Below are 24,422 nucleotides of genomic sequence, written 5' to 3'. Positions count from 1 at the left end.
AACGATGAGGTACAGACCTTTAGTAACAATGAGGTACAGACCACTAGTAATGAAGTACAGATCACTAGTAGTAAAGTACATACCACTAGTAATGGTGAGGTAGAGACCACCAGTAACAATGAGGTACAGACCACTAGTAATGATGAGGTACAGACCTTTAGTAACAATGAGGTACAGACCACTAGTAATGATGAGGTACAGACCTTTAGTAACAATGAGGTACAGACCACTAGTAATGAAGTACACACCACTAGTAATAATGAGGTACAGACCACTAGTAATGATGAGGTACAGACCTTTAGTAACAATGAGGTACAGACCACTAGTAATGAAGTACAGATCACTAGTAGTAAAGTACACACCACTAGTAATGGTGAGGTACAGACCACCAGTAACAATGAGGTACAGACCAGTAGTAATGATGAGGTACAGAGCAATAATAATGATGAGGTACAGACCACTAGTAATGATGAGGTACAGACCTCTAGTAATGATGAGGTACAGACCACTACTAATGATGAGGTACAGACCTTTAGTAACAATGAGGTACAGATCACTAGTAGTAAAGTACACACCACTAGTAATGGTGAGGTACAGACCACCAGTAACAATGAGGTACAGACCACTAGTAATGATGAGGTACAGAGCAATAATAATGATGAGGTACAGACCACTAGTAATGATGAGGTACAGACCACTAGTAATGATGAGGTACAGACCACTACTAATGATGAGGTACAGACCTTTAGTAACAATGAGGTACAGATCACTAGTAGTAAAGTACACACCACTAGTAATGGTGAGGTACAGACCACCAGTAACAATGAGGTACAGACCACTAGTAATGATGAGGTACAGAGCAATAATAATGATGAGGTACAGACCACTAGTGATGATGAGGTACAGACCACTACTAATGATGAGGTACAGACATTTAGTAACAATGAGGTACAGTCCACTAGTAATGAAGTACAGACCACTAGTAATGAAGTACACATCACTAGTAATGATGCGGTACAGAACAATAGTAATGATTAGGTAGAGGCCACTAGTAATGATGAGGTACAGATCAATAATAATGATAAGGTACAGACCACTAGTAATTAAGTACAGACCACTAGTAATGATGAGGTACTGACCACTAGTAACAATGAGGTACAGACCACTAGTAATGATGAGGTACAGACCGCTAGTAACAATGAGGTACAGATCACTAGTAATGAAGTACAGACCACTAGTAATGAAGTACACATCACTAGTAATGGTGAGGTACAGACCACCAGTAACAATGAGGTACAAACCATTAGTAATGATGAGGTACAGACCACCAGTAACAATGAGGTACAGACCATTAGTAATGATGAGGTACAGACCACTAGTAATGAAATACAGACCACTAATAATGATGAGGTACAGACCATTAGTAACAATGAGGTACAGACCACTACTAATGAAGTATACACCACTAGTAATGATGTGCTACAGAGCACTAGTAACGATAATTTTACTCTCCTTCACCCTAGCTAACAAATGGAATGCCCTGCCCTCTACACTGAGGGCCTCTGACAACCTAAACACCTTTAAAAGACTACTTCACTTCTACCTGTTTCTTCACAGAAAATGTAACTGCACTCTTCACCCCATACCTCCCAACCTCCCCTCTTCCTACTCTCCTGGCTAGCCTCCTTCCCTTTCTAACCTCTCACAGAGACCTAGACTATAAATTGTAACCAATCTCCGCACCCAGCCTCATGCTCTATGCCTCTCATCCTTTCCTAGATAATTTATCTTTAACATCTTAGTTACTAAGTAAATGATACCTGTTCATTCTACTATTCTACTTGCTGTGTTATTGTAAGACTACATATTGAGTGCAATGTAAATTATTTTTCTTTGTTATTTCAATATGTTATGTAACTTTGTAATGTGGTAATTCTATATGTTATGTAACTTGTTTTGTGGTGCTTTTCTCCCCGGGCCTCCACTGAAAATGGACTCTTTTTATTTATTATTTTTTTATTTATTTAACATTTGTTGTCCGGGAATGTCCGACTAGGTTCCACAGGGCCTGTTTTCAGTGGAGGCCCGGGGAGAAATGCTCCAGATGCATGTCTTTGGAATGTGGGAGGAAACCGGAGTACCCGGAGGAAACCCACGCAAACACAGGGAGAACATGCAAACTCCACACAGAAGGTACCCCAGCTGAGAATCAAACCGGAGAACCTCTTGCTGTGAGGCGACAACGTTAACTGCTGCACCACTGTACTCTTGAGCCCAGTGGACCTCCCCGGTCACCAAACTGGAATAAATAAATAAAATAAATAAATAAATAAATAAGGTACAGACCACTAGTAATGATGATACCAGGATGCAAAAAAAAACTCCCTTATCAGCCTCAGTAAGAAGCTGAGATCCCTCATAAAATCCTCCAAAGCTAGTTACAAAAATAAAATTGCCAAAGATTCCAAAGACAACCACAAGGCGTTTTATAACTATGTCAAGAATCTAAATGGCAATGCTCAGATCTGCTCTGAGCTACAACAGAATGGCATTAAATATACTGATCCCAAGGATATTGCCAATATCCTGGCAGATTGATTCAGTGCCAACTTCACCCCGGTCTCACCCCCTAAATGGCCCATCTCAATACCGGAAGATTGCCAAATTCTAGTAATAACGGCCACACAGGTAACAAACGTGCTCTCCAAAGCTAAGAATACAGCATCCATGGGACCAGATGACATTCCAGTCTGTGTACTACATGAACTACAAAATGAACTGGCACCTCACCTAAGTGTCATGTTTAATCATACCCTCATCTCAGGCTTCATGCCCACTGAGTGGCGCACAGCTACAGTTATCCCACTCCACAAGTCTGGATCCACCTTGGATCCCGGGAACTACCGCCCCATCAGTCTGACAAGCCTGATCTGCAAGGCCATGGAATGCATTATCATGGAACTTTTAAACAAATACATTGACAACCTTAAAACACTGGCCCCACCCAGTTTGAGTCCGTGAAGGGCCGATCTTGTCTCCTGAACCTGATTGACTTCTTTGAATCAGTCTCCAGAGCCGTGGACGAGGGTAAGGCAGTCCATACAGCCTATCTGGACCTTGCCAAAGCCTTTGACACCATCCCTCACTCTGTAATCATGGATAAACTTACTAAACTGGGCATTAATCCCTATGTCACTTGATGGGTTGCCGACTGGCTTACTGACAGAACCCACACTGTAAAAGTAGCTGACTCCAAATCCAGCTCCAGACAAGTGACAAGTGGAGTACCTCAGGGTTCAGTCCTGGGACCTCTCTTGTTTGGCATCTACTTCTCTGAAGTACAGGCCAACACTGAGGGACTCTGGCGAACAAAGTTCTCAGATGACTGCAAACTGGGAACCATTATTGAATCACCAAATGATGTTGATACTCTACAAAAGGGCCTTACAGAAACAGATTATTGGTGCCATAGCCATGGGCTTAAGCTCAATGCCAAGAAATGTAGAGTTATCCCCTTTGGGAAAAAAGATGTACCCATGAATTACCACATAGGTGGCAGTACACTAAACACTGAAAGTGTGATAAGAGACTTAGGGACACAGGTGGACAGTGGTCTCACCTTCAATAACCACATTGCCACAACAGTCAGGAAATCCTTCTATGTGGCACACCTCATCACTAAGGGCTTTTCATCCAGAAAAAAGGAGGTCATTGTCCCACTGTACGCATCCATCATTAGACCCATTATAGAATACAATGACCCATTTGGTATGTACCTCTCAAGACATCTGCAACAACTGGAAAGGCTGCAAAAATACCTCACTAAAAGAATCACAGGCCTAAAGCAGATGCCGTATGCTGACCACCTTAAAAAACTCCAGCTATACTCTGTCGCATATTGTCTACTCCGAGGTAATCTCTGCTTAACATACAAGGCCATGTCAAACCCAGAGCTGTTGGACATGCTACACTTAAAGAAATCCCAATCCCCCAGAGCCACACACTCCAGGGATCTAAACCTTGTCATCACTATGAACAAAACATGCTGGAGGGATAGGTTCCTGACCCAGAGACTCCCCAGACTCCAGAATAGACTGCCCATACATGTCAAGCAGAGCACCTCTTTGGTCCTCTTCAAAAGAAACCTTGATGATTGGATGGGAGAAAGGAAATTCACCCCAGGGATCATGTCAGTCGCCCTGTTAGACAGGGGTCCAGGGAAGTAAATAGTGTGGGAAGAAATAGCCAGGGAATTGTTATGGCTAGGCTTGTATAGGCGCTAGGGCAGATAGCCAAGTACCAACCTATGAACCTATGAACCTATGAGGTACAGACCACTAGTAATGAAGTACAGACCACTAGTAATGATGAGGTACAGAGCACTAGTAATGATTCTTATGACATATCTAACTACAGACCAATAGCAATACTATCCCCACTTGCTAAAATATTAGAAAAATGTATCCACCATCAATTAATGACACATCTCATGCATCAAGGGCTCCTATCTCATACACAACATGGGTTTTGGCCAGGACATAGCACCACTACTGCCCTGCTAGCATTCACAGATACCATTAATCACAACAGGAATAATGGTAAACTGTCTTCAGCCCTCTTCCATGACCTATCAAAGGCATTTGATATGGTTAATCATGAGAAATTAATCTCCCATCTTGTAAACCTAGGCCTTGATAACTTATCAGTCTCCTGGTTTAGAGACTACCTTAACAATAGACAACAGGCAGTACTATGGAATAAGAACTTATCTCCACTCTTACCTGTTACACTCGGAGTTCCTCAGGGATCTATACTAGGCCCCTTGCTATTCTCAATGTTTACAAATAATCTCCACTCAGCTACAAAAAGTTCCACCCTTATACAATATGCAGACGATTCAACTATAATATCTAATGCCCCTACTTTACTAGACCTTCACAAAAATGCCCAGGATAACTTTCACTCAGTGGAAACATGGCTCACTGAGAATGGCTTAATCCTCAACCCCCAAAAAAACAAGCTTCTGCTATTCTATCCCTCAACTACAACTGCCCCCACATGCACCTTTACTATCCACTCTAATAACGGTACCTCCATATCACCTGATACCCAGACTAAACTACTTGGCATTACTATTGATAATAAGCTCAAGTTTGATGTACGTATTAATCTGGCCATTAAAAATACTAACAAAAGGCTAGGCAGCCTCTACAAGCACAATGCATTCCTGACCCATAATGCTAGAACTATAATTGCACGCACACACCTTCTCTCAACTCTACTGTATGCCTCACCCATCCTGATTAACTTATCCAAAACAGAAATCAATAAAATGACAACCTGCTACAATCAGATAGACAAATTTGCCAACAACAGCTCATATAGAACTCATCACTGCCTAAACCTAAAGCAATTGGGTTGGATGGAACTACCTAACTTACTTATCTATAGTCAGCTAGTTACTACTCACAAGATACTCTATCAACAAAATATATCTCCTTCACTGGGTAACATTATCCAACAATATTCATGTTCCAGGCAACTCCACTCAACTGATAAACTGCAGTTAGCTGTTACTAGATCCAACAACCATGCAGGAGATTCCCTTTACTCCTCTTATGTGGCCAAAATCTGGAACTCCCTACCCACATCCTTATCCCTAATAACCTCACTGCCTAAATTTAAAAAAACTATCCACAACTTCCTCAGTAACAAATGGTTATGTCCATGCTCTACTCCAGACTAATACCTGCACCACTTCAGTACTATGGTAACTATTGTCCTAAACTAGAGTCATATCTGTTACATGCATATAAACATGTACCATATCAAAGTTATGATAATATTCATATAACAATGTTACTATTAACAATGTAATACTGTTTAATGACTATTGCAACTGTATCCGTCTAGTGTCTGCAGCCCATACCTATATGTGTCAGTAACTAGATACCCTACTGGATCTAGTTGAAATATGTATCTGTCTGTAACTGTAATCTATAAGTGTCTGCAATTTATACCTATAAGTGTCATTAACTAGATACATTAAAGGATCTAGGTGAAATATGTACCCAAGTTTGTCTGCATGTTCAGTTTAATTGTCTCTTTGGAGCTTTTCTCCCCGGGCCTCCACTGAAAATGGACATATATCCAGCTGGACTATCTCGGTTAACAAATGTAAAATAAATAAAATAAATAAATGAGGTACAGAGCACTAGTAATGAAGTACAGACCACTAGTAATGATGAGGTACAGAGCACTAGTAATGAAGTACAGAGCACTAGTAATGATGAGGTACAGACCACTAGTAATGATGAGGTACAGACCACTAGTAATGAAGTACAGACCACTAGTAATGATGAGGTACAGACCACTAGTAACGATGAGGTACAGAGCACTAGTAATGATGAGGTACAGACCACTAGTAATGATGTACAGACCACTAGTAATGATGAGGTACAGACCACTAATAATGACCACTAGTAATGATGAGGTACAGACCACTAGTAATGAAGTACAGACCACTAGTAATGATGAGGTACAGACCACTAATAATGACCACTAGTAATGATGAGGTACAGACCACTAGTAACGATGAGGTACAGAGCACTAGTAATGAAGTACAGAGCACTAGTAATGATGAGGTACAGACCACTAGTAATGATGAGGTACAGACCACTAGTAATGATGAGGTACAGACCACTAGTAACGATGAGGTACAGAGCACTAGTAATGATGAGGTACAGACCACTAGTAATGATGAGGTACAGACCACTAGTAACGATGAGGTACAGAGCACTAGTAATGATGAGGTACAGACCATTAGTAATGAAGTACAGACCACTAGTAATGATGAGGTACAGAGCACTAGTAATAATGAGGTACAGACCACTAGTAATGAAGTACAGACCACTAGTAATGATGAGGTACAGACCACTAGTAATGATGAAGTACAGACCACTAGTAACGATGAGGTACAGAGCACTAGTAATGATGAGGTACAGACCACTAGTAATGAAGTACAGACCACTAGTAACGATGAGGTACAGAGCACTAGTAACGATGAGGTACAGACCACTAGTAACGATGAGGTACAGAGCACTAGTAATGATGAGGTACAGACCACTAGTAATGAAGTACAGACCACTAGTAACGATGAGGTACAGAGCACTAGTAATGATGAGGTACAGACCACTAGTAATGAAGTACAGACCACTAGTAATGATGAGGTACAGAGCACTAGTAATAATGAGGTACAGAGCACTAGTAATGATGAGGTACAGAGCACTAGTAATAAAGTACAGAACACTAGTAATGATGAGGTACAGAGCACTAGTAATGATGAGGTACAGACCACTAGTAATGATGAGGTACAGACCACATGAATAAAGAGCAGGTCACGGTGAGCTGCCTGTTGGGTGCTAGGATCCGACACATAATGCAAGCACTCAGGTCACTCCAAAGCAAATACAAATATGACTCAGTCATTGTACATGCTGGTGTGAATGACCTGAGATGTTCCTCCCTGGACTACATGAAAAGAGACATAGAGGATCTCTCTGATCATGTAGCCCAGGCTGGTATGACCCTGACCTTGAGCAGCATCTTACCCTCACCTAGAATGATGCCACAGTACAAAGACAAAATGATCGATTTTAACAATTGGCTAAAATTTTGGTGTCATTCAAAGGGAGTCCAGTGTCTGTCAGCATAGGATGACATGCTCGAAAAGCCACGTTGCTTCGCTAGGGATGGCTTGCACCTGTCACCACTGGGCTTTCGGATATTGGCAAAGGCTCTTGCCACCCCTATAGTGCCTTTTTTAGGCAAGGCTCAAAAGTCAAACCCACCCCCATAGACAGCACAAGGAACAAGAAACTAAGGGTAATGCTGCTAAATGCCAGAAGTCTTAACCTCAAGATGCACACACTCAAAGCTCTCCTTAGTATGGAGAACATTGATATCTGTGCAGTGACAGAAACCTGGTTCAAGGCTCCAGAGAGCACCCCAGCACTACCAGGCTATACCTCATATCATGCTTTTCGGTCCCAAAACCCAGACCGAACCACAAAAGGATGGGGGGTTTCCATATTTATCAAGGCTATCCACACCTCTAGGTTAGTGGCATTGCACGAAGTATTGGAGACCATCCATGTGCAACTAACAGTGGGCAAGACTGCTTTTCAGTTTATAGCATCCTACAGACCACCCTCTCAAAGTCAGGAATCCCACTCAGCTTTCCTGAAAACATTGGAGAACATGAAGATCTCTCCGAACACCATTATATTGGGCGACTTTAACTACCCAAACATTGACTGGAAGCACTACTTAAGCCCCAGCACCTTAGCCCAAAGATTCCTGGAAATTATAAACTCAAATGCTATGGAACAACTAGTCACCACTCCCACAAGAGTGGACAACATACTAGACCTGATCATTACCAACATGGGGACTCTATGCTCCACACCAGAAGTATATCCCTCATTGGTAAGATCAGACCATAAATTAATTTCACTGGATGTCCACATCCCGACCCCACCCCCAGCCCAGAAAACCACAGTGAAAAACTTCTCAAAAGTGAACTTCTCACTTCTCAAAACTGAAGTGGAATCCTTCAAGGCCCCAGGGCCAGTGGAAACTATGGCCCAAACTGCAGAATCCTATATAAATGCATTCTACGGATATCTCCAGGAATGCATGGATCATGCTATCCCAAACAAAACCAAGACCCAATCATCCAAAGGCAGGCATCCAGTCTTTTGGACCCCTGCCATAAATAAACTGTACAACAGAAGGAGGAAGCTACTTCATGATAGAGCAAAATCCCTAATAGGGGAGGCATCTCTGATCAGTACTAGCAAAAAATTACGATCCCTCATAAAATCCTCCAAGGCCAGCTTCGAGAGAAAAATTGCACAGGACACCAAAGACAATCATAAGGCTTTTTTCAGTTATGTTAGAAACCTGGGATGCAACTCCCAGACTTGTTCTGAGTTGATTCTAAATGACAAAAAATACACTGAACCCACAGACATCGCCAATATCCTGGCAGACAGGTTCAGTGCAAACTCCCCCCCCCCAAAAGAGCAAGTATCTATCCCGGCAGAGGGCTGCCTCCCAAACATCTCAGATGCTCAGGTGAAGGCTGCCCTCTCCAAAGCAAAAAACACTGCTTCCATGGGACCAGATGGCGTCCCAGGTTGCGTCCTACATGAACTACAAGAGGAACTAATCCCTCAAATAAAACAGCTATACAATCTCAGTTTCACTACAGGATATGTGCCCACAGAATGGCGTACAGCAACAGTGGTCCCACTCCACAAAGGTGGAGCCTCTATGGACCCTGGAAACTATCGCCCCATAAGCCTGACTGGCTTAGTCTGCAAGGCTATGGAGAGGATCATCATGGAGCTCATAAACAAAGACATTGGGGACCTACAGACACTAGATCCTACCCAGTTCAGCTTTGTCAAGGGCAGATCCTGCCTTTTGAACCTGGTTGACTTCTTTGAAACAGTCACCAAAGCCATAGATGAACGGAAGGTAGTCCACACAGCTTATCTGGACCTTGCAAAGGCATTTGACACAATACCCCACTCGGGCATCATAGATAAGCTATCCAGCTTAAATATAAACCCCTATGTCACAAGATGGGATGCAAACTGGCTCAAAGACAGAACCCACAGAGTGAGAGTTGCTGGAGCCATGTCAGACTCGAAACTGGTCACAAGTGGCATCCCACAGGGTTCTGTCCTGGGACCACTCTTGTTCGGTATATACTTTTCCGAGGTACAGGCAAACATGGGAGGACTATGGCTCACCAAGTTCGCAGACGACTGCAAACTGGATGCCATAATCAACTCTCCAGCTGACGCAAACATCCTTCAAAAAGGTCTCACAGAGACAGATAACTGGTGCCAGCGCCATGGTTTAAAGCTAAATGCCAAAAAATGTATAGTCATACCCTTTGGCAAAAACAATGTGCCCACAAATTACCACATAGGCGGAAACCCATTAAGTACAGAGAAAGTTATTAGGGACCTGGGGACCCAAGTTGATAGCAATCTCTCCTTTGAAAACCACATTGCCAAAGTGGTTAGAAAGACCTTCTACATAGCCCACCTCATCGCGAAGGGTTTCACATCTAGATCAAGAGAGGTAATCGTGCCCCTTTATTCATCCCTCATCAGGCCCATCATAGAATACAATGCCCCTTTTGGGATGTACCTTACCCGACACCTGCAGCAATTAGAAAGACCCCAAAAGTATCTCACCAAGAGGATCAAGGGTCTCAAACAGATGCCATATGCTGCTTGGTTAAAAAAACTCCAGCTCTACTCAGTTGCATACCGCCTACTTCGAGGCGATCTATGCCTGACATACAAAGCTATGTCAAATCCAGAATTAATGGACATGCTCCACCTCAGTAAATCTAAATCCCTTAGAGCCACATGCTCGAGGGACTTGAACCTCAGCACAGAAATAAATAGAACTTGCTGGAGGGACAGGTTCATAACCCAGAGGCTCCCTTCACTCTGGAATAGAATTCCAGTTCATGTGAGGCAGAGCACCTCACTGAATCTTTTCAAGAAGAATCTCGATAAGTGGATGGGGGATCGTAGGTTTGTCCCAGGGATTACTCCCGTGTCACTATTAGACAGAGGGACAGTAAACTAAACCTTAAAAAGGGCACAGTATACTCAAATCAAGGGGTGGCGTAAGCCATACAGAATCTGGCTAGGCTTATAATTGCCCCAGAGCAGATAGCCTAGTATGAACCTATGAACCTATGAACCTATGAACTAGTAATGATGAGGTACAGACCACTAGTAATGATGAGGTACAGACCACTAGTAATGAAGTACAGACCACTAGTAACGATGAGGTACAGAGCACTAGTAATGATGAGGTTCAGAGCACTAGTAATGAAGTACAGAGCACTAGTAATGATGTACAGACCACTAGTAATGATGAGGTACAGAGCACTAGTAATGATGAGGTACAGACCACTAGTAACGATGAGGTACAGACCACTAGTAATGAAGTACAGACCACTGGTAATGATGAGGTACAGAGCACTAGTAATGATGAAGTACAGACCACTAGTAACGATGAGGTACAGACCACTAGTAATGATGAGGTACAGAGCACGAGTAATGATGTACAGACCACTAGTAATGATGAGGTACAGAGCACTTGTAATGATGAAGTACAGACCATTAGTAACGATGAGGTACAGAACACTAGTAACGATGAGGTACAGAGCACTAGTAATGATGAGGTACAGAGCACTAGTAATGAAGTACAGACCACTAGTAATGATGAGGTACAGAGCACTAGTAATGATGAGGAACAAACCACTAGTAATGAAGTACAGACCACTAGTAATGATGAGGTACAGAGCACTAGTACTGATGAGGTACAGACCACTAGTAATGAAGTACAGTCCACTAGTAACTATAAAGTACAGAGCACTAGTAATGATGAGGTACAGAGCACTAGTAATGATGAGGTACAGAGCACTATTAATGATGAGGTACAGACCACTAGTAACGATGAGGTACAGAGCACTAGTAATGATGAGGTACAGAGCACTAGTAATGATGTACAGACCACTAGTAATGATGAGGTACAGAGCACTAGTAAAGATGAGGTACAGAGCACTAGTAATGATGAGGTACAGACCACTAGTAATGATGAGGTGCAGACCACTAGTAACAATGAGGTACAGACCACTAGTAACAATGAGGTACAGACCTCTAGTAATTATGAGGTACAGAGCATGAGTAATGATGTACAGACCACTAGTAATGATGAGGTACAGAGCACTAGTAATGATGAGGTACAGACCACTAGCAATGAAGTAAAGACCACTAGTAACGATGAGGTACAGACCACTAGTAATGATGAGGTACAGACCACTAGTAATGATGAGGTACAGACCACTAGTAACGATGAGGTACAGAGCACTAGTAATGATGAGGTACAGACCACTAGCAATGAAGTAAAGACCACTAGTAACGATGAGGTACAGAGCACTAGTAACGATGAGGTACAGACCACTAGTAATGATGAGGTGCAGACCACTAGTAACGATGCGGTACAGAGCACTAGTAATGATGAGGTACAGACCACTAGCAATGAAGTAAAGACCACTAGTAACGATGAGGTACAGAGCACTAGTAACGATGAGGTACAGACCACTAGTAATGATGAGGTACAGACCACTAGTAACGATGCGGTACAGAATGCTAGTTAGTACTGAAACATGTATATTTTGCTTAGATGTGTGAGCTGTACAGTTTGGTCTGTTAGAACTGAGGTACATATTGTTTGTTTCTTATGCTTGAGAAGATTATATTGTGGCATGTAGGGTAGCATAATGATAGATAAACTGGGGTGCAGTTTCCTCTTTCAGTAGGGCATGCTGCTGTGAAAATAGGTATTTATTCTTAAATCATTTTTCCTTCTGAATGTACCATCAGTCGTAAACAGTGCAAGCATGCTAATTGCATAATAATTTCTATTGCTGCATGGGGATGAGGCATTACTTTAAACTATTAAAAATAATGCATAATTTTAGGCCAAAATACACCTGAATCACTGTAATGTTTTATATTCCCAGATGGAAAACAAGAGGAGCATATAAAAGCCATTGACATGAAGCATGTTGTTCCACATACTGAGCCCGAGACATATGTCAACGTCAAAGGTAAGACTCTGATTTACATAGTGATACTGCAGAATTTTTACTAACAATATAGGGATGTGAATGCATTTACATTATAAGCTGGTAATGCTACTGACAAATGAACCTATGAATCTATAAAAATGTTTTTGTGTAGAATGGGAAAACTATGTTGCTATTTCAGAGCTTTACTGCAAAATAACAGCTCATTTAAATAAAATTACTAATTTGTGTAAGCATCAGGATATTTTTTACAATCTAAACGTGGACCACATAAGTGCCCTAATGATTCTTTCCACGACAATGACTGCAATGATGTATATTAGTTCCAGTCTGCACTTAAATTTAGAACCACTACCCAGAATTTTTGTACAGTCACACTAAATGAGTCCAGTTTCCAACTCTTGAACTACTCATAAAATACATTTCAGATTAAGAAATAAAATCCCAAACTATAACTGCTTATTATAAACAGAATCTGTGGTTGTTAATAGTTTGCCATCACACAACAGCAGAACAAAACTGAAGATGTGAGACAACAGCAGCACAAATACATACTCTCCAATTCCTAAGGACTGAATTTCAGAACTATGTGCATTACACACTTGTACCACAGTTACTCCAAACATCTACAAAGAACTATGTGCAGTACACAATCATACCACAGTTACTCCAAACATTTACAAAAAACTATGCACATTACGCACTCATACCATAGATACTCCAAACATTTACAAAAAACTATGCACAGTACACACTCATACCACAGTTACTTCAAACATTTACAAAGAACTATGCACAATACACTCTCATACCACAGTTACTTCAAACATTTACAAAGAACTATGCACAGTACACACTCATAGCACAGTTACTTCAAGCATTTACAAAGTACTATGCACAGTACACACTCATAGCACAGTTACTTCAAACATTTACAAAGAACTATGCACAATACACTCTCATACCACAGTTACTTCAAACATTTACAAAGAACTATGCACAGTACACTCATACCACAGTTACTCCAAACATCTACACAGAACTATGTGCAGTGCACACTCATAGCACAGTTACTTCAAACATTTACAAAGAACTATGCACAATACACTCTCATACCACAGTTACTCCAAACATCAACAAAGAACTATGTGCAGTGTACACTCATACCATAGTTACTCCAAACATCTATGAAGAACTATGTGCATTGTACACTCATACCATAGTTACTCCAAACATCTACACAGAACTATGTGCAGTGCACACTCATAGCATAGTTACTTCAAACATTTACAAAGAACTATGTACAGTACACTCTCATACCATAGTTACTCCAAACATCAACAAAGAACTATGTGGTGTACACTCATACCACAGTTACTCCAAACATCTACAAAGATCTATGTACAGTACACACTTATACCACAGTTACTACAAATATTTACAAAGAACTATGTGCAGTGTACACTCATATCACAGTTACTCCAAACATTTACAAAAAAACTATGCACAGTACACACTCATACCACAGTTACTCCAAACAACTACAAAGAACTATGTACAGTAGACACGTGTGCCACAGTTACTCCAAAATCTACAAAGAAGTATGTGCAGTATACATTCATACCACAGTTAGTCCAAATATCTACAAAGAACTATGTGCAGTTCACACTCATACCACAGTTACTCCAAAATCTACAAAGAATTATGTGCAGTGTACACTCATACCACAGTTACTCCAAACATCTACAAAGAAGTACAGTACACAGTCATACCACAGTTTCCCCAAGCATCTACAAAGAACTATGTGTAGTGTACAGTCTATGTGCAGTACACGCTCATATGTTCATTGTTCTAGGGGAATATAGTGTGTCTCTCTGCAGGATGAGATGAGCAACAGATCACTACCTACTTTGCAAGGGATAACCTAATTATCTTAATCCTTGGTTTTTGCATACTGGACAAAACTCCACAGTGTCTTTTTGGGCAGAGTTGAGTCGATGGACATCCCAAGATAGAAAACTCCAATCTACATAATATTGAGGTAGAGCAGCTGAAATGTCTGAACTTCAGGCCTTCCTTACCCTAAAAAAAATCATCACTTGTATAAGTATAGAAACCTCATTCCATTGTAGTGATAACACTTCCTGTATTCATGGGAGCAGTAAGAAAACCATGATGGGCAGAGAGTACAACACATCTCAGTTTTTAATTTTCGATGAGATGTGATGTATTCCCTGGCTAGTGTGCTTTTATTATTTTTCGGTTTGTTTAATCAGTTGAGTTTTTCTTCATGGGAACAGTGCCTATTGCACATTCAAATCCACTAGCAAGGAGTAGCCATATTTATTAAAAACCCTACTGTCTTCAACCAAATTCAACATGATAGTCACAGAGTGTGTGTATATCAGGGCTGAGCTCTGACCTCACTGCTATTCACACTGGTGATGAACTACATTAGCAAACAGGAGACAGATCAACAAAGCTGCTTTGTTCAGTTGATATAGCATTACATGAAGAATCTAAACAAGAACTTTAGCAAAGGCTAGGGTAATGGAATGTAAAGCTTAAGGCATATGGGATAAAACTGAGTACATACAAGACCATTGTAATGGCAGCAAATGGTGGAAATCAGAAGAAGTTAAAAATTGAAATAGAAAGGAGAGTAGTGGAGCAGACTAGCAGCTTTGGGTATCTTGGGGTGCTGGTTGAGGAGAAATGAAGTCTGAATGAAAATAACAAAGCTAGAATCAGAAGGGTTGCAACCAACTGGTATAGAGTGTCAGGGCTGGTGTGTGACAGATGAATGCCAAAAAAGCAGAGAAGTATAGCATATAAAACAGTTGTGCGATCAGTAGTACTGTATGGTACCGAATCCCGGCAATAAACGCAAAGCACTTGGGGAAGCTAGAGGTGATGGTGATGAAGTCCCTGAGATGAGTGGGAGGAGTCATACTGTGACGCAGTCAAAGACATGAGGACATCACAGCAGAAGCCCAAGTAACTCCAACTGCAGATAAGATCAAAGAGAACAAAGGATGGTGGTTTGAGCACATGTGTAGGAAAGCCGAAGACAGTCTGGTGAAGAAAACTTGTAACTAGCAGGAAGAAGGTAAGAGGAAATAAGGGCATCCACCAAAGAGATGGATGGTTTGTGTGAGAAAACATCCTGACAATCAGGAAGGACTGTCAAACAAAGTAGGAGAGAGGCATTGAATCTTGAGAGATCGCAGCAGTCGACATGACATCCTGACCCCATGTAGACTATAAGAAAAAAATGGAGTTTGATTATGATGATGATGATGATGATGATGATGGTGAGGTGTTGAGGATTTCTCTTAAAGAAGCTAACCTGTGTCAAATCAGAAAATTACTGTCCAAAGTCAAAGTCAGGGGTTCTGAAAACTCAGATTGCATTCATGCAGATTTGTGCTAATGCCCCAGCCTTTCCCGCTGAACTCATCAGCAGCAGATAAATAAGAAAAACAGGTCTTGCTTCTACCATTACACAGAAATGACCTTTCAGTTGAATGCAATAACTACAGGGCCATTGCTATTCATGATTCCCATTCTGAATCCCAGAAAAAGGAGTCCATCGATAGTCTTCTTCCAATGCTGAAAGGAATTCCAAACTAATCACTTCCCCCAGGAATGTAGGAAAGGTCATTCTGCAAACACGGCCCTCCTGTGATGCTCTTAATAGGTTCATAGGTTCATAGGTTCATACTAGGCTATCTGCCCTAGGGCATTTATAAGCCTAGCCAGAGTGTGTGTGGCTTTCACCACCCCTTAGGATGAGAATACTAAGCCCTTTTAGGGTTTAGTTTACTGTGCCTCTGTCTAGTAGTGACACAGAGATGACCCCCGGGGTAAACCTACGATCTCCCATCCACTCGTCAAGATTTCTCTTGAATAGACTCAGTGAGGGGCTCTGCCTAACATGGACTGGGATTCTGTTCCAGAGTGTAGGCAGCCTCTGGGTTATGAATCTGTCCCTCCAGCACGTCCTATTTATTTCTGTGTTGAGGTTTAAGTCTCTTGTTCTTGTGGCTCTGATGGATTTGGATTTTCTGAGGTGTAGCATGTCCATTAATTCTGGATTGGACATGGCCTTGTATGTCAGGCACAGATCACCTCTGAGTAGGCGGTATGTGACTGAATAGAGCTGGAGTTCTTTCAGTCGGGCAGTATATGACTTATGTTTAAGACCCTTTATCCTCTTGGTGGGGAACTTTTGGGGTCTTTCCAACTGCTGCAGGTGTCGGGTGAGATACATCCCAAATGGGGCATTGTAGTCAATCATTGGCCTGATAAGAGAAGAGTACAGGGGCACAATGACCTCTCTTGATCTAGATGTGAAACCCTTCATGATAAGGTGGGCAATATAGAAGGTCTTCCTAACCACTTTGGCAATGTGAGTGTCAAATGAGAGGTTACTGTCAACCTGGGTCCCTAGGTCCCTGATTACCTCTTCCGTATTTAATGGATTACCACCTATGTGGTAATTTGTCGGTACCTTGTTTTTCCCAAAGGGTATGACTACACATTTTTTGGCGTTCAGCTTAAGGCCATGGCTCTGGCACCAATTATCCGTTTCTATGAGACCTCTCTGAAGGATGTTTGTGTCCGCTGGAGTATCAATTATGGTGCCCAGTTTGCAGTCATCTGCGAACTTTGTCAGCCACAATCCTCCTATGTTTGCCTGTACCTCGGAAAAATAAATGCCGAACAAGAGGGGTCCCAGGACTGAGCCCTGTGGGACACCGCTTGTGACTGGCTTAGAGTCTGACATAGCTCCAGCAACTCTGACCCTGTGGGTTCTGTCCTTGAGCCAGTTTGCAACCCATCTTGTGACATATGGGTTTACATTTAAGCTGGTGAGTTTGTCTATGATGTCCAAGTGGGGTATTGTGTCAAAGGCTTTTGCAAGGTCAAGGTAGGCTGTGTGAACTGCCTTACCCTCATCAATGGCCTTAGTGACTGTTTCAAAAAAGTCGACCAAGTTCAAAAGGCAGGATCGGCCCTTGACAAAGCCAAACTGGGTAGGATCCAATGTCTGTAGGTCCCCAATGTCTTTGTTTATGAGTTCCATAATGATCCTCTCCATAGCTTTGCAGACCAGGCTCGTCAAGCTTATGGGGTGGTAATTTCCAGGGTCCGTAGAAGCACCGCCTTTGTGAAGTGGGACCACTGTTGCCGTACACCACTCTTTGGGTACGTATCCTGTAGTAAGGCTAAGATTAAACAGCAGCCTTATGTGTGGGTTTAGTTCCTCTTGGAGTTCATGTAGCACACAGCCCGGGACACCATCCGGTCCCATTGATGCTGTGTTTTTAGCTTTAGAGAGGGCTGCTCTCACCTGGGCATCTGAGATGTTAGGGAGGCTACACTCTGCTGGGATAGTTATTTCTCCTTTTGGGGGGGGGAGGAGAAATTTGCACTGAACCTGTCTGCCAGAATGTTGGCAATGTCAGTGGGTTCAGTGTATTTTGTGTCATTTTGGACTAACTCTGAGCATATCTGGGAGTTTCCACCCAGGTTTCTAACATAGCTAAAGAAGGCCTTGTGATTGTCTTTTGTGTCTTTTGCGATTTTTCTCTCAAAGTTGGCCTTGGATGATTTTATGAGTGATCATAGTTTTTTGCTAGTACTGATCAGAGATGCCTTCCCTTTTAGGGATTTTGCTCTTTCATGTAGTAGCTTCCTCCTCCTGTTGTAAAGTTTGTTTATGGCTGGGGTCCACCAGACCGGGCACCTGACTTTGGGGGAATGGGTCTTGGTTTTATTTGGGATTGCATGATCCATGCATTCTTGAAGGTGCCCATAGAAGGCATTTGCAAAGGATTCAGCAGTGTGGGTTGTGGTTTCCACTGGCCCAGGGGCCTTGAAGGATACCACTTCAGTCTTAAGAAGTGTGAAGTTGGCTTTTGAGAAATTCTTCACTGTGGTCTTTTGTGCAGGGGGTGGGGGCGGGATGTGGATTTCCAGTGAAATTAATTTATGGTCTGATCTTACCAAAGAGGGATATACTTCCGGTGTGGAGCATTTTGTCCCCATGTTTGTGATGATCAGGTCCCTTGTGGGAATGGTGACTAGTTGTTCCATTGCATTTAAGTTTATGAATTCTAGGAACCTTTGGGCTAGGGTGTTGGGGCTTGAGTAATGTTCCCAGTCTATGTTTGGGTAGTTGAAGTCTCCCAAAATGATGGTATTTGGAGAGACATTCATACTCTCCAGTGTCCTCAGGAAGGCTGTGTGGGGTTCCTGAGTTTGAGAGGGTGGTCTGTAGCATGCTACAAACTGTAAGGCAGTTTTGCCTATGGTTAGTTGCACCTGGATAGTCTCCGATGCTTCATGCGTTGCCACTAACCTGGAGGTGTGGGTATCTTTGATGAAAATGGATACTCCCCCTCCTTTTGTGGTTCGGTCCAAGTTTTGGGGCCGGAAAGCATGATATGAGGTAAAACCTGATAGTGCTGGGGTGCTCTCAGGAGCCTTGAACCAGGTTTCAGTCACTGCACAGACATCGATGTTCTCCATACTGAGGAGGGCTTCGAGGGCATGCATCTTGAGATTTAGACTTCTGGCATTGAGCAGCATTACCCTTAGTTTTTTTCCACTTGTGTTTTCTAGGGAACTAGGTTTGTTATTTGAGCCTTGCCTAAAAAAGGCACTATGGGGGAGGCAAGAGCCTTGGCCAATATCTGGAAGCCCAGGGGTGACAGGTGCAAGCCATTCCTTGCGAAGCAGCGTGGCTTGTCAAGCATGTCATCCCAAGCAGACAGACATTGGATCCCCTTTGAATGACACCAGTAATTAAGCCAATTGTTAAAACTGATCATTTTGTCTTTGTACTGTGGCATCATTCTTGGTGAGGGTAAGATGCTGCTCAGGGTCAGGGTCATACCGGCCTGGGCTACATAATCAGAGAGCTCCTCTATGTCTCTTTTCATGTAGTCCAGGGAGGTATGTCTCAGGTCGTTCACACCGGCATGTACGATGAGTGAGTCATATTTGTACTTGCTGTGGAGTGACCTGAGTGCTTGTGTTATGTGGCAGATTCTAGCTCCCGACAGGCAGCTTACTGTGACCTTTTCCTTGTTCAGTCTGGTGAGTGGGACATCAGTGTGTATGACTATGGAGTCACCTATTACAAGTGTGTCTGGCATGTTGTTTGGCCTTAAGGGCTGTGACTGTTTAGCACACTGATTTTGTGAACTATGTGTTGCATGTGCTATGTCTTGAGGTGGTGGTTGCTTGGGTGTCTGCTTTGGAGGCCTCTGTTGTTTTGGTAGATTTTTAATCAGCGCCTCTGAGTATGTTTTTGTGTGTTTATGTGTTTGGTTTGCAGTTGTGATAGTTCTGTGTGAGACTGGGTTTGTGGTATGCGTGGTTACCTTCTCCTCCTGACTGGTCTTGCCAGTACTGAATAGAGAGAGCTCAGCCTCCAGTTTGGCTATATAGTTGCATCTCTCGCATATATTTGTATTTGTTGGGAGGAGGAGAGGGTTGTCTGTGTACATGAGGCAATTGTAACATTGCCTCAAGATTCCCAAATTCACCAGCTGAACAGGAGAGGACGCCAGCAACTGACCCTTCGACATGCTAGAAATAGTGAAAAAGATTGCTGTGTAACTGAGTCAGAAAGGACCTATAGGGAGATGTGTACTCAACAGAATTTAGGTGAATGAAGTACTTTCTTTGTTTAAGAGTGCTTTACCTGTATAAAAATGCTTTAGGAGCAAGTGCTGAGCTTTTCAGATAGAGTATAGGCTGTTTAGATTGCAAGTAGAACAGTTCTAAGGGAAAAATTGAAGAGCAGACTTGGCGGAGCCAGAAAAAGTTTAACCTTGTTTAACCGGCGCTGCCGCGCACGACTGCGCAAAGCCGTGCAAACGCGGATTTTTAAGCAGTGAACTACAGAAGAGCTAGGAATGGACCCAAACAACCAATTACTACAGCTTCTTGTGCTGAGGTCACTTCCCCCACGGACAGGTAGGCTGCTCAAGGCTCCCCACTCCCACTGGTGAGCAAAGAAACTTTCTTCTATCCAAGTAAGGTAATGGACAACACAGGAACTACACCACAGCCCAGAATACAGCAATGCCTGTATACTGGTCTAAACTAGTCGAGGAAGGCGGGAAAACAAGGATTTTTTTTGTTTTTTTTGTAGAAACACACAGAAAATGCAGAGACAGTGATAAATTAGTTAATAAAGGTTAGGGAATACTAGACATTTCCTAAACTCGTTAAAGGCTTTCAACACATTCAGACATACAGAGTTTGTCCACCATAAAATTAAATCAAAAACCTTTTTCATGGAATGACAAAGTGCCTACAGCACCAAGTAAAATGACATTTCTTGTAACACATGAAAACTTCAGAGCAAAAAAAGGTGCCCCCATCAAAAATTTATTTTGGACCTCTAATTTTCAATATATACATTAGCCCACTGTCTTCCCAGTGTTTGAAAATAAACTTAGTGCATTAAATTACTGATGCTTCCCTTCACTGCAGGTGCCAGTATCTCACTTTTGTTCAAGTTTCTCTCCAAAAAGGAATCACTAAGGTGGAACAGTGGCTTAAAACTGCCCCCATTACTAAACCTACACAACAGTAAATCATTCCTATTTTCAAATACCTCATTTATGAACCCACAGTCCCACAAAGTCTTTAAGTTTACTATTGATGGAATACAAATTGAGACTGTTCTTCTAATCAAATATTTAAATATTACATTTGTCTAGGCCTTTAAACTTGGCCAGCACATTAGTAAGAGTCAAAAAGTGAACCAATTTTCTTGACTATCAATACCAAATAAAAAATTGCTTTCTACTACACTCCAGGCATAACTCTAAAGCATATGTTCCTTTACATACAAACGTTTGCGGTTCTGTTATTCAGATGGATTCTTGTCAATAATCACTAACAAAGTAAAACCAAGAGCGAGGTCCTTGTCAAAAGCACACCCAACACAATATCTGCCTTAACGTGTTTATTTAAAACGAAAGCGTTTTCACCACGGAAGTCCGTAGCTTCTTCAGAGAGTAAAGAAACAAATAGCTTAAACCTAAGCTCCATTTAAAAAACTAACAGGAGGAAATGACATCATCAAATTTCCTCAAGAAACAATCAATATTTTAAAAACTCATAAAAATATCAATGCTGATACATATTTAAACATCGCAAACGTCCCTGTCACTTAGTACAGTACATATAATTGGTGTGGTAAATATAAAAAACTTGTCAAAATGACAAGTTTAAAAATGTTAACAAAATATTTACATCATTATAGTATGTGAATACAGCTAGCACTATTCAGACCAACTTCCATAACACAATAGGAAGCAGGGTATACATATGTATATTTTTTAAAAAATGTATAAGTACAAATTCCTTATAGAATACCTTTGCAAACCTAAGGGATAACCTAGCCCTTAATGAGAATGATGAAAGCTTTTTTGTCTATTTATTTATTTATTCCTTTATTTATCCAAACACTGCACCATATTCTCATTATAAAGGTGCATTTTTATGTGTGTATTTTCACATAATACACCTACTTGCTACACCTATTAAGGACCTATAAATCAACTATATTTATAATCATAAACTACCTAAAGTCAGTCACCTTAGATAACTTTTTAATTTCAAAACTGGGGCTATATTGCAGTTACTATTTAAGCCTGGATCGCAAAACGCGTCCAAGCGTAACTGCCATTCTAACTCCCTGTTTTCTAAAATCAATGAAAAAGGGCCCCCCCTGATTTTTATTGGAACATGATCAATGGCCATGAATTGAAAACTATGGCCAGGATTAATGCCTATATGCTTCGCTAGAGCATTTTTACACTTGTTGTTTTTAATGGCATATAGATGTTCATATATTCGATCCCTTACACGGCGGTCCGTTTTACCTATGTAAAACGCATCACAACAATTGCACATAGCGATGTAAATAATGGACTTACTCTCGCAGTTTAACGTGTGACGTATCTGATATTTCCTGTCCCTAATCACAAATGTTTACCCTACCCTCACCTCTTGGCAATACCTACAAAACCCGCATTTGAACATCCCATTTTTCTTATGAAAAGAATTCAGGGATGTCTCTCTCTGTAGTAATTCCTTAAGATTATTAGATCTCTTAAAAATAAATCTTGGTTTACTACCTAATTTTTCAACCAGATGGGAGTTCGTAGATATAAAGTGCCAGTTTTTGTGTATGATGGACAGGATACCCTTAGAGTTCCTACTAAATGTAGTGATGAAACTCAAGGAGTAGTCAATATCTTCACCTGCTTGAGCAATAGTCCCTTCCTCATTACCATCTTGTTCACTGCCCATTAAAGTTCCATTAATGGATAGGTCACTAATAGTAGACCTACATTGAAATAGTAAGGGCTTATAAAAGCCACTAATTTTTTTTCTACTAACCTCGTCAATCAGGTCACATAACAATTGATCGGGATATCCCCGATTACTGAACATTGTTCTTAACAATTCACATTCTTTATCAAAATCTGAGATGGTACTACACATTCTTCCAGCCCTCACCAATTGCCCTTTAACAATAGATCTTTTCTGTCTGTATGGGTGGAAACTGGAAAAGTGTAAGAATGCGTTACAGTATGTATGTTTTCTGTACACTGTTGACGTTAGGCATTGGCCTATAATATCCTTTTCCACTTTAACGTCAAGGTAGTCTATTACTCTGGTAGAGAATTTTGATGTGAATCTTAAAAACTCAGTAGTTGAATTAATAGTGTCCACAAAAGTTTCGGCTTCCAGTTGAGTGCCTTTAAACAAGATGAAAATGTCATCTAGGAATCGCGTGTAATAAAGAACAGGCTCCATTAGGCCTGGAATCATCTTTAAAATATTGGCTTCCCAATATCCCATCACATAATTTGCTACCCCTCCCCCACATGGAGAGCCCATCGCAACACCACATTTTTGGAGAAAGAAGTCGCCATTAAATGTAAAATAGTTAGATGTTAGTACAATGTCTAACAATTCTGTTACAAGGTCGACTTCAAGTTGGGAGGCACCAAAACCTTCGAGCATGGATTCTGTCCACTCCACCGCTTCTTGGTGTGGGATTGAGGTGTATAGATCAGTGACATCAATGGTCAAAAAATTGTTGTTATCATTATACAAAATACCATTAATGTTCTCTAAAAAGGACCAAGAATCCTTACACAAGCTCGTAATCCCTTTAATATACTTATCCAAAATTTTTGTGATGAGTTTGGAACAGGGATAAATGATCGAGGACCTACCATCGATCAATGCTCTCATAGGGGGGTCCTGGATGCTTTTATGGATTTTAGGGATCCCAAACATGGCAGGAATTTTGGGACAATTGATGTCCATGTAGTTGTATAAATTGATATCTATTTTTCCTGCCAAAAAAAGATCCCTAAAGTAGCCTCTTATCCTCTGGATGCTACCATTAACCTCACTTCTAGATGATTTCACATATGCATCTGTGTCCAATACCTTAGCCATTTTCTCATTATATGTTGTATTATCAAATAGGACAAGACCCCCACCCTTATCAGGTTTTAATAAACGGATGGGCAGCCGACAAATCTCATCTAAAAGTAACATTTGCTCCTTGGAAATATTTGAATTAATTTCACCAACCTTGTCATTGCTATTAACAGCAAGAAATCTGAAATCCATTTCACAAATTCTCTCAAATAATTCCAAGGTATTGTGTAAAGGAGGG

General features: G+C 41.4%; 1 protein-coding gene across 1 annotated transcript in view; it reads left to right on the top strand.

Annotated features, from left to right (window-relative positions):
* LOC122812305 (venom factor-like) overlaps positions 1-24,422 on the top strand; it is a 1,464,680-nt gene that overhangs the window by 606,103 nt on the left and 834,155 nt on the right. The window contains exon 16 of the mRNA XM_044084707.1: positions 12,626-12,712. Coding sequence (XP_043940642.1) covers positions 12,626-12,712 — 87 coding nt within the window. The remainder of the gene's footprint in view (positions 1-12,625; positions 12,713-24,422) is intronic.

The sequence above is a fragment of the Protopterus annectens genome, chromosome 9.part0 (assembly GCF_019279795.1).
Source record: "Protopterus annectens isolate FY-2018-M chromosome 9.part0, PAN1.0, whole genome shotgun sequence".
NCBI classification, from domain to species: Eukaryota; Metazoa; Chordata; order Ceratodontiformes; family Protopteridae; genus Protopterus; species Protopterus annectens.
This window is presented reverse-complemented; position numbering and strand designations above follow the sequence as displayed.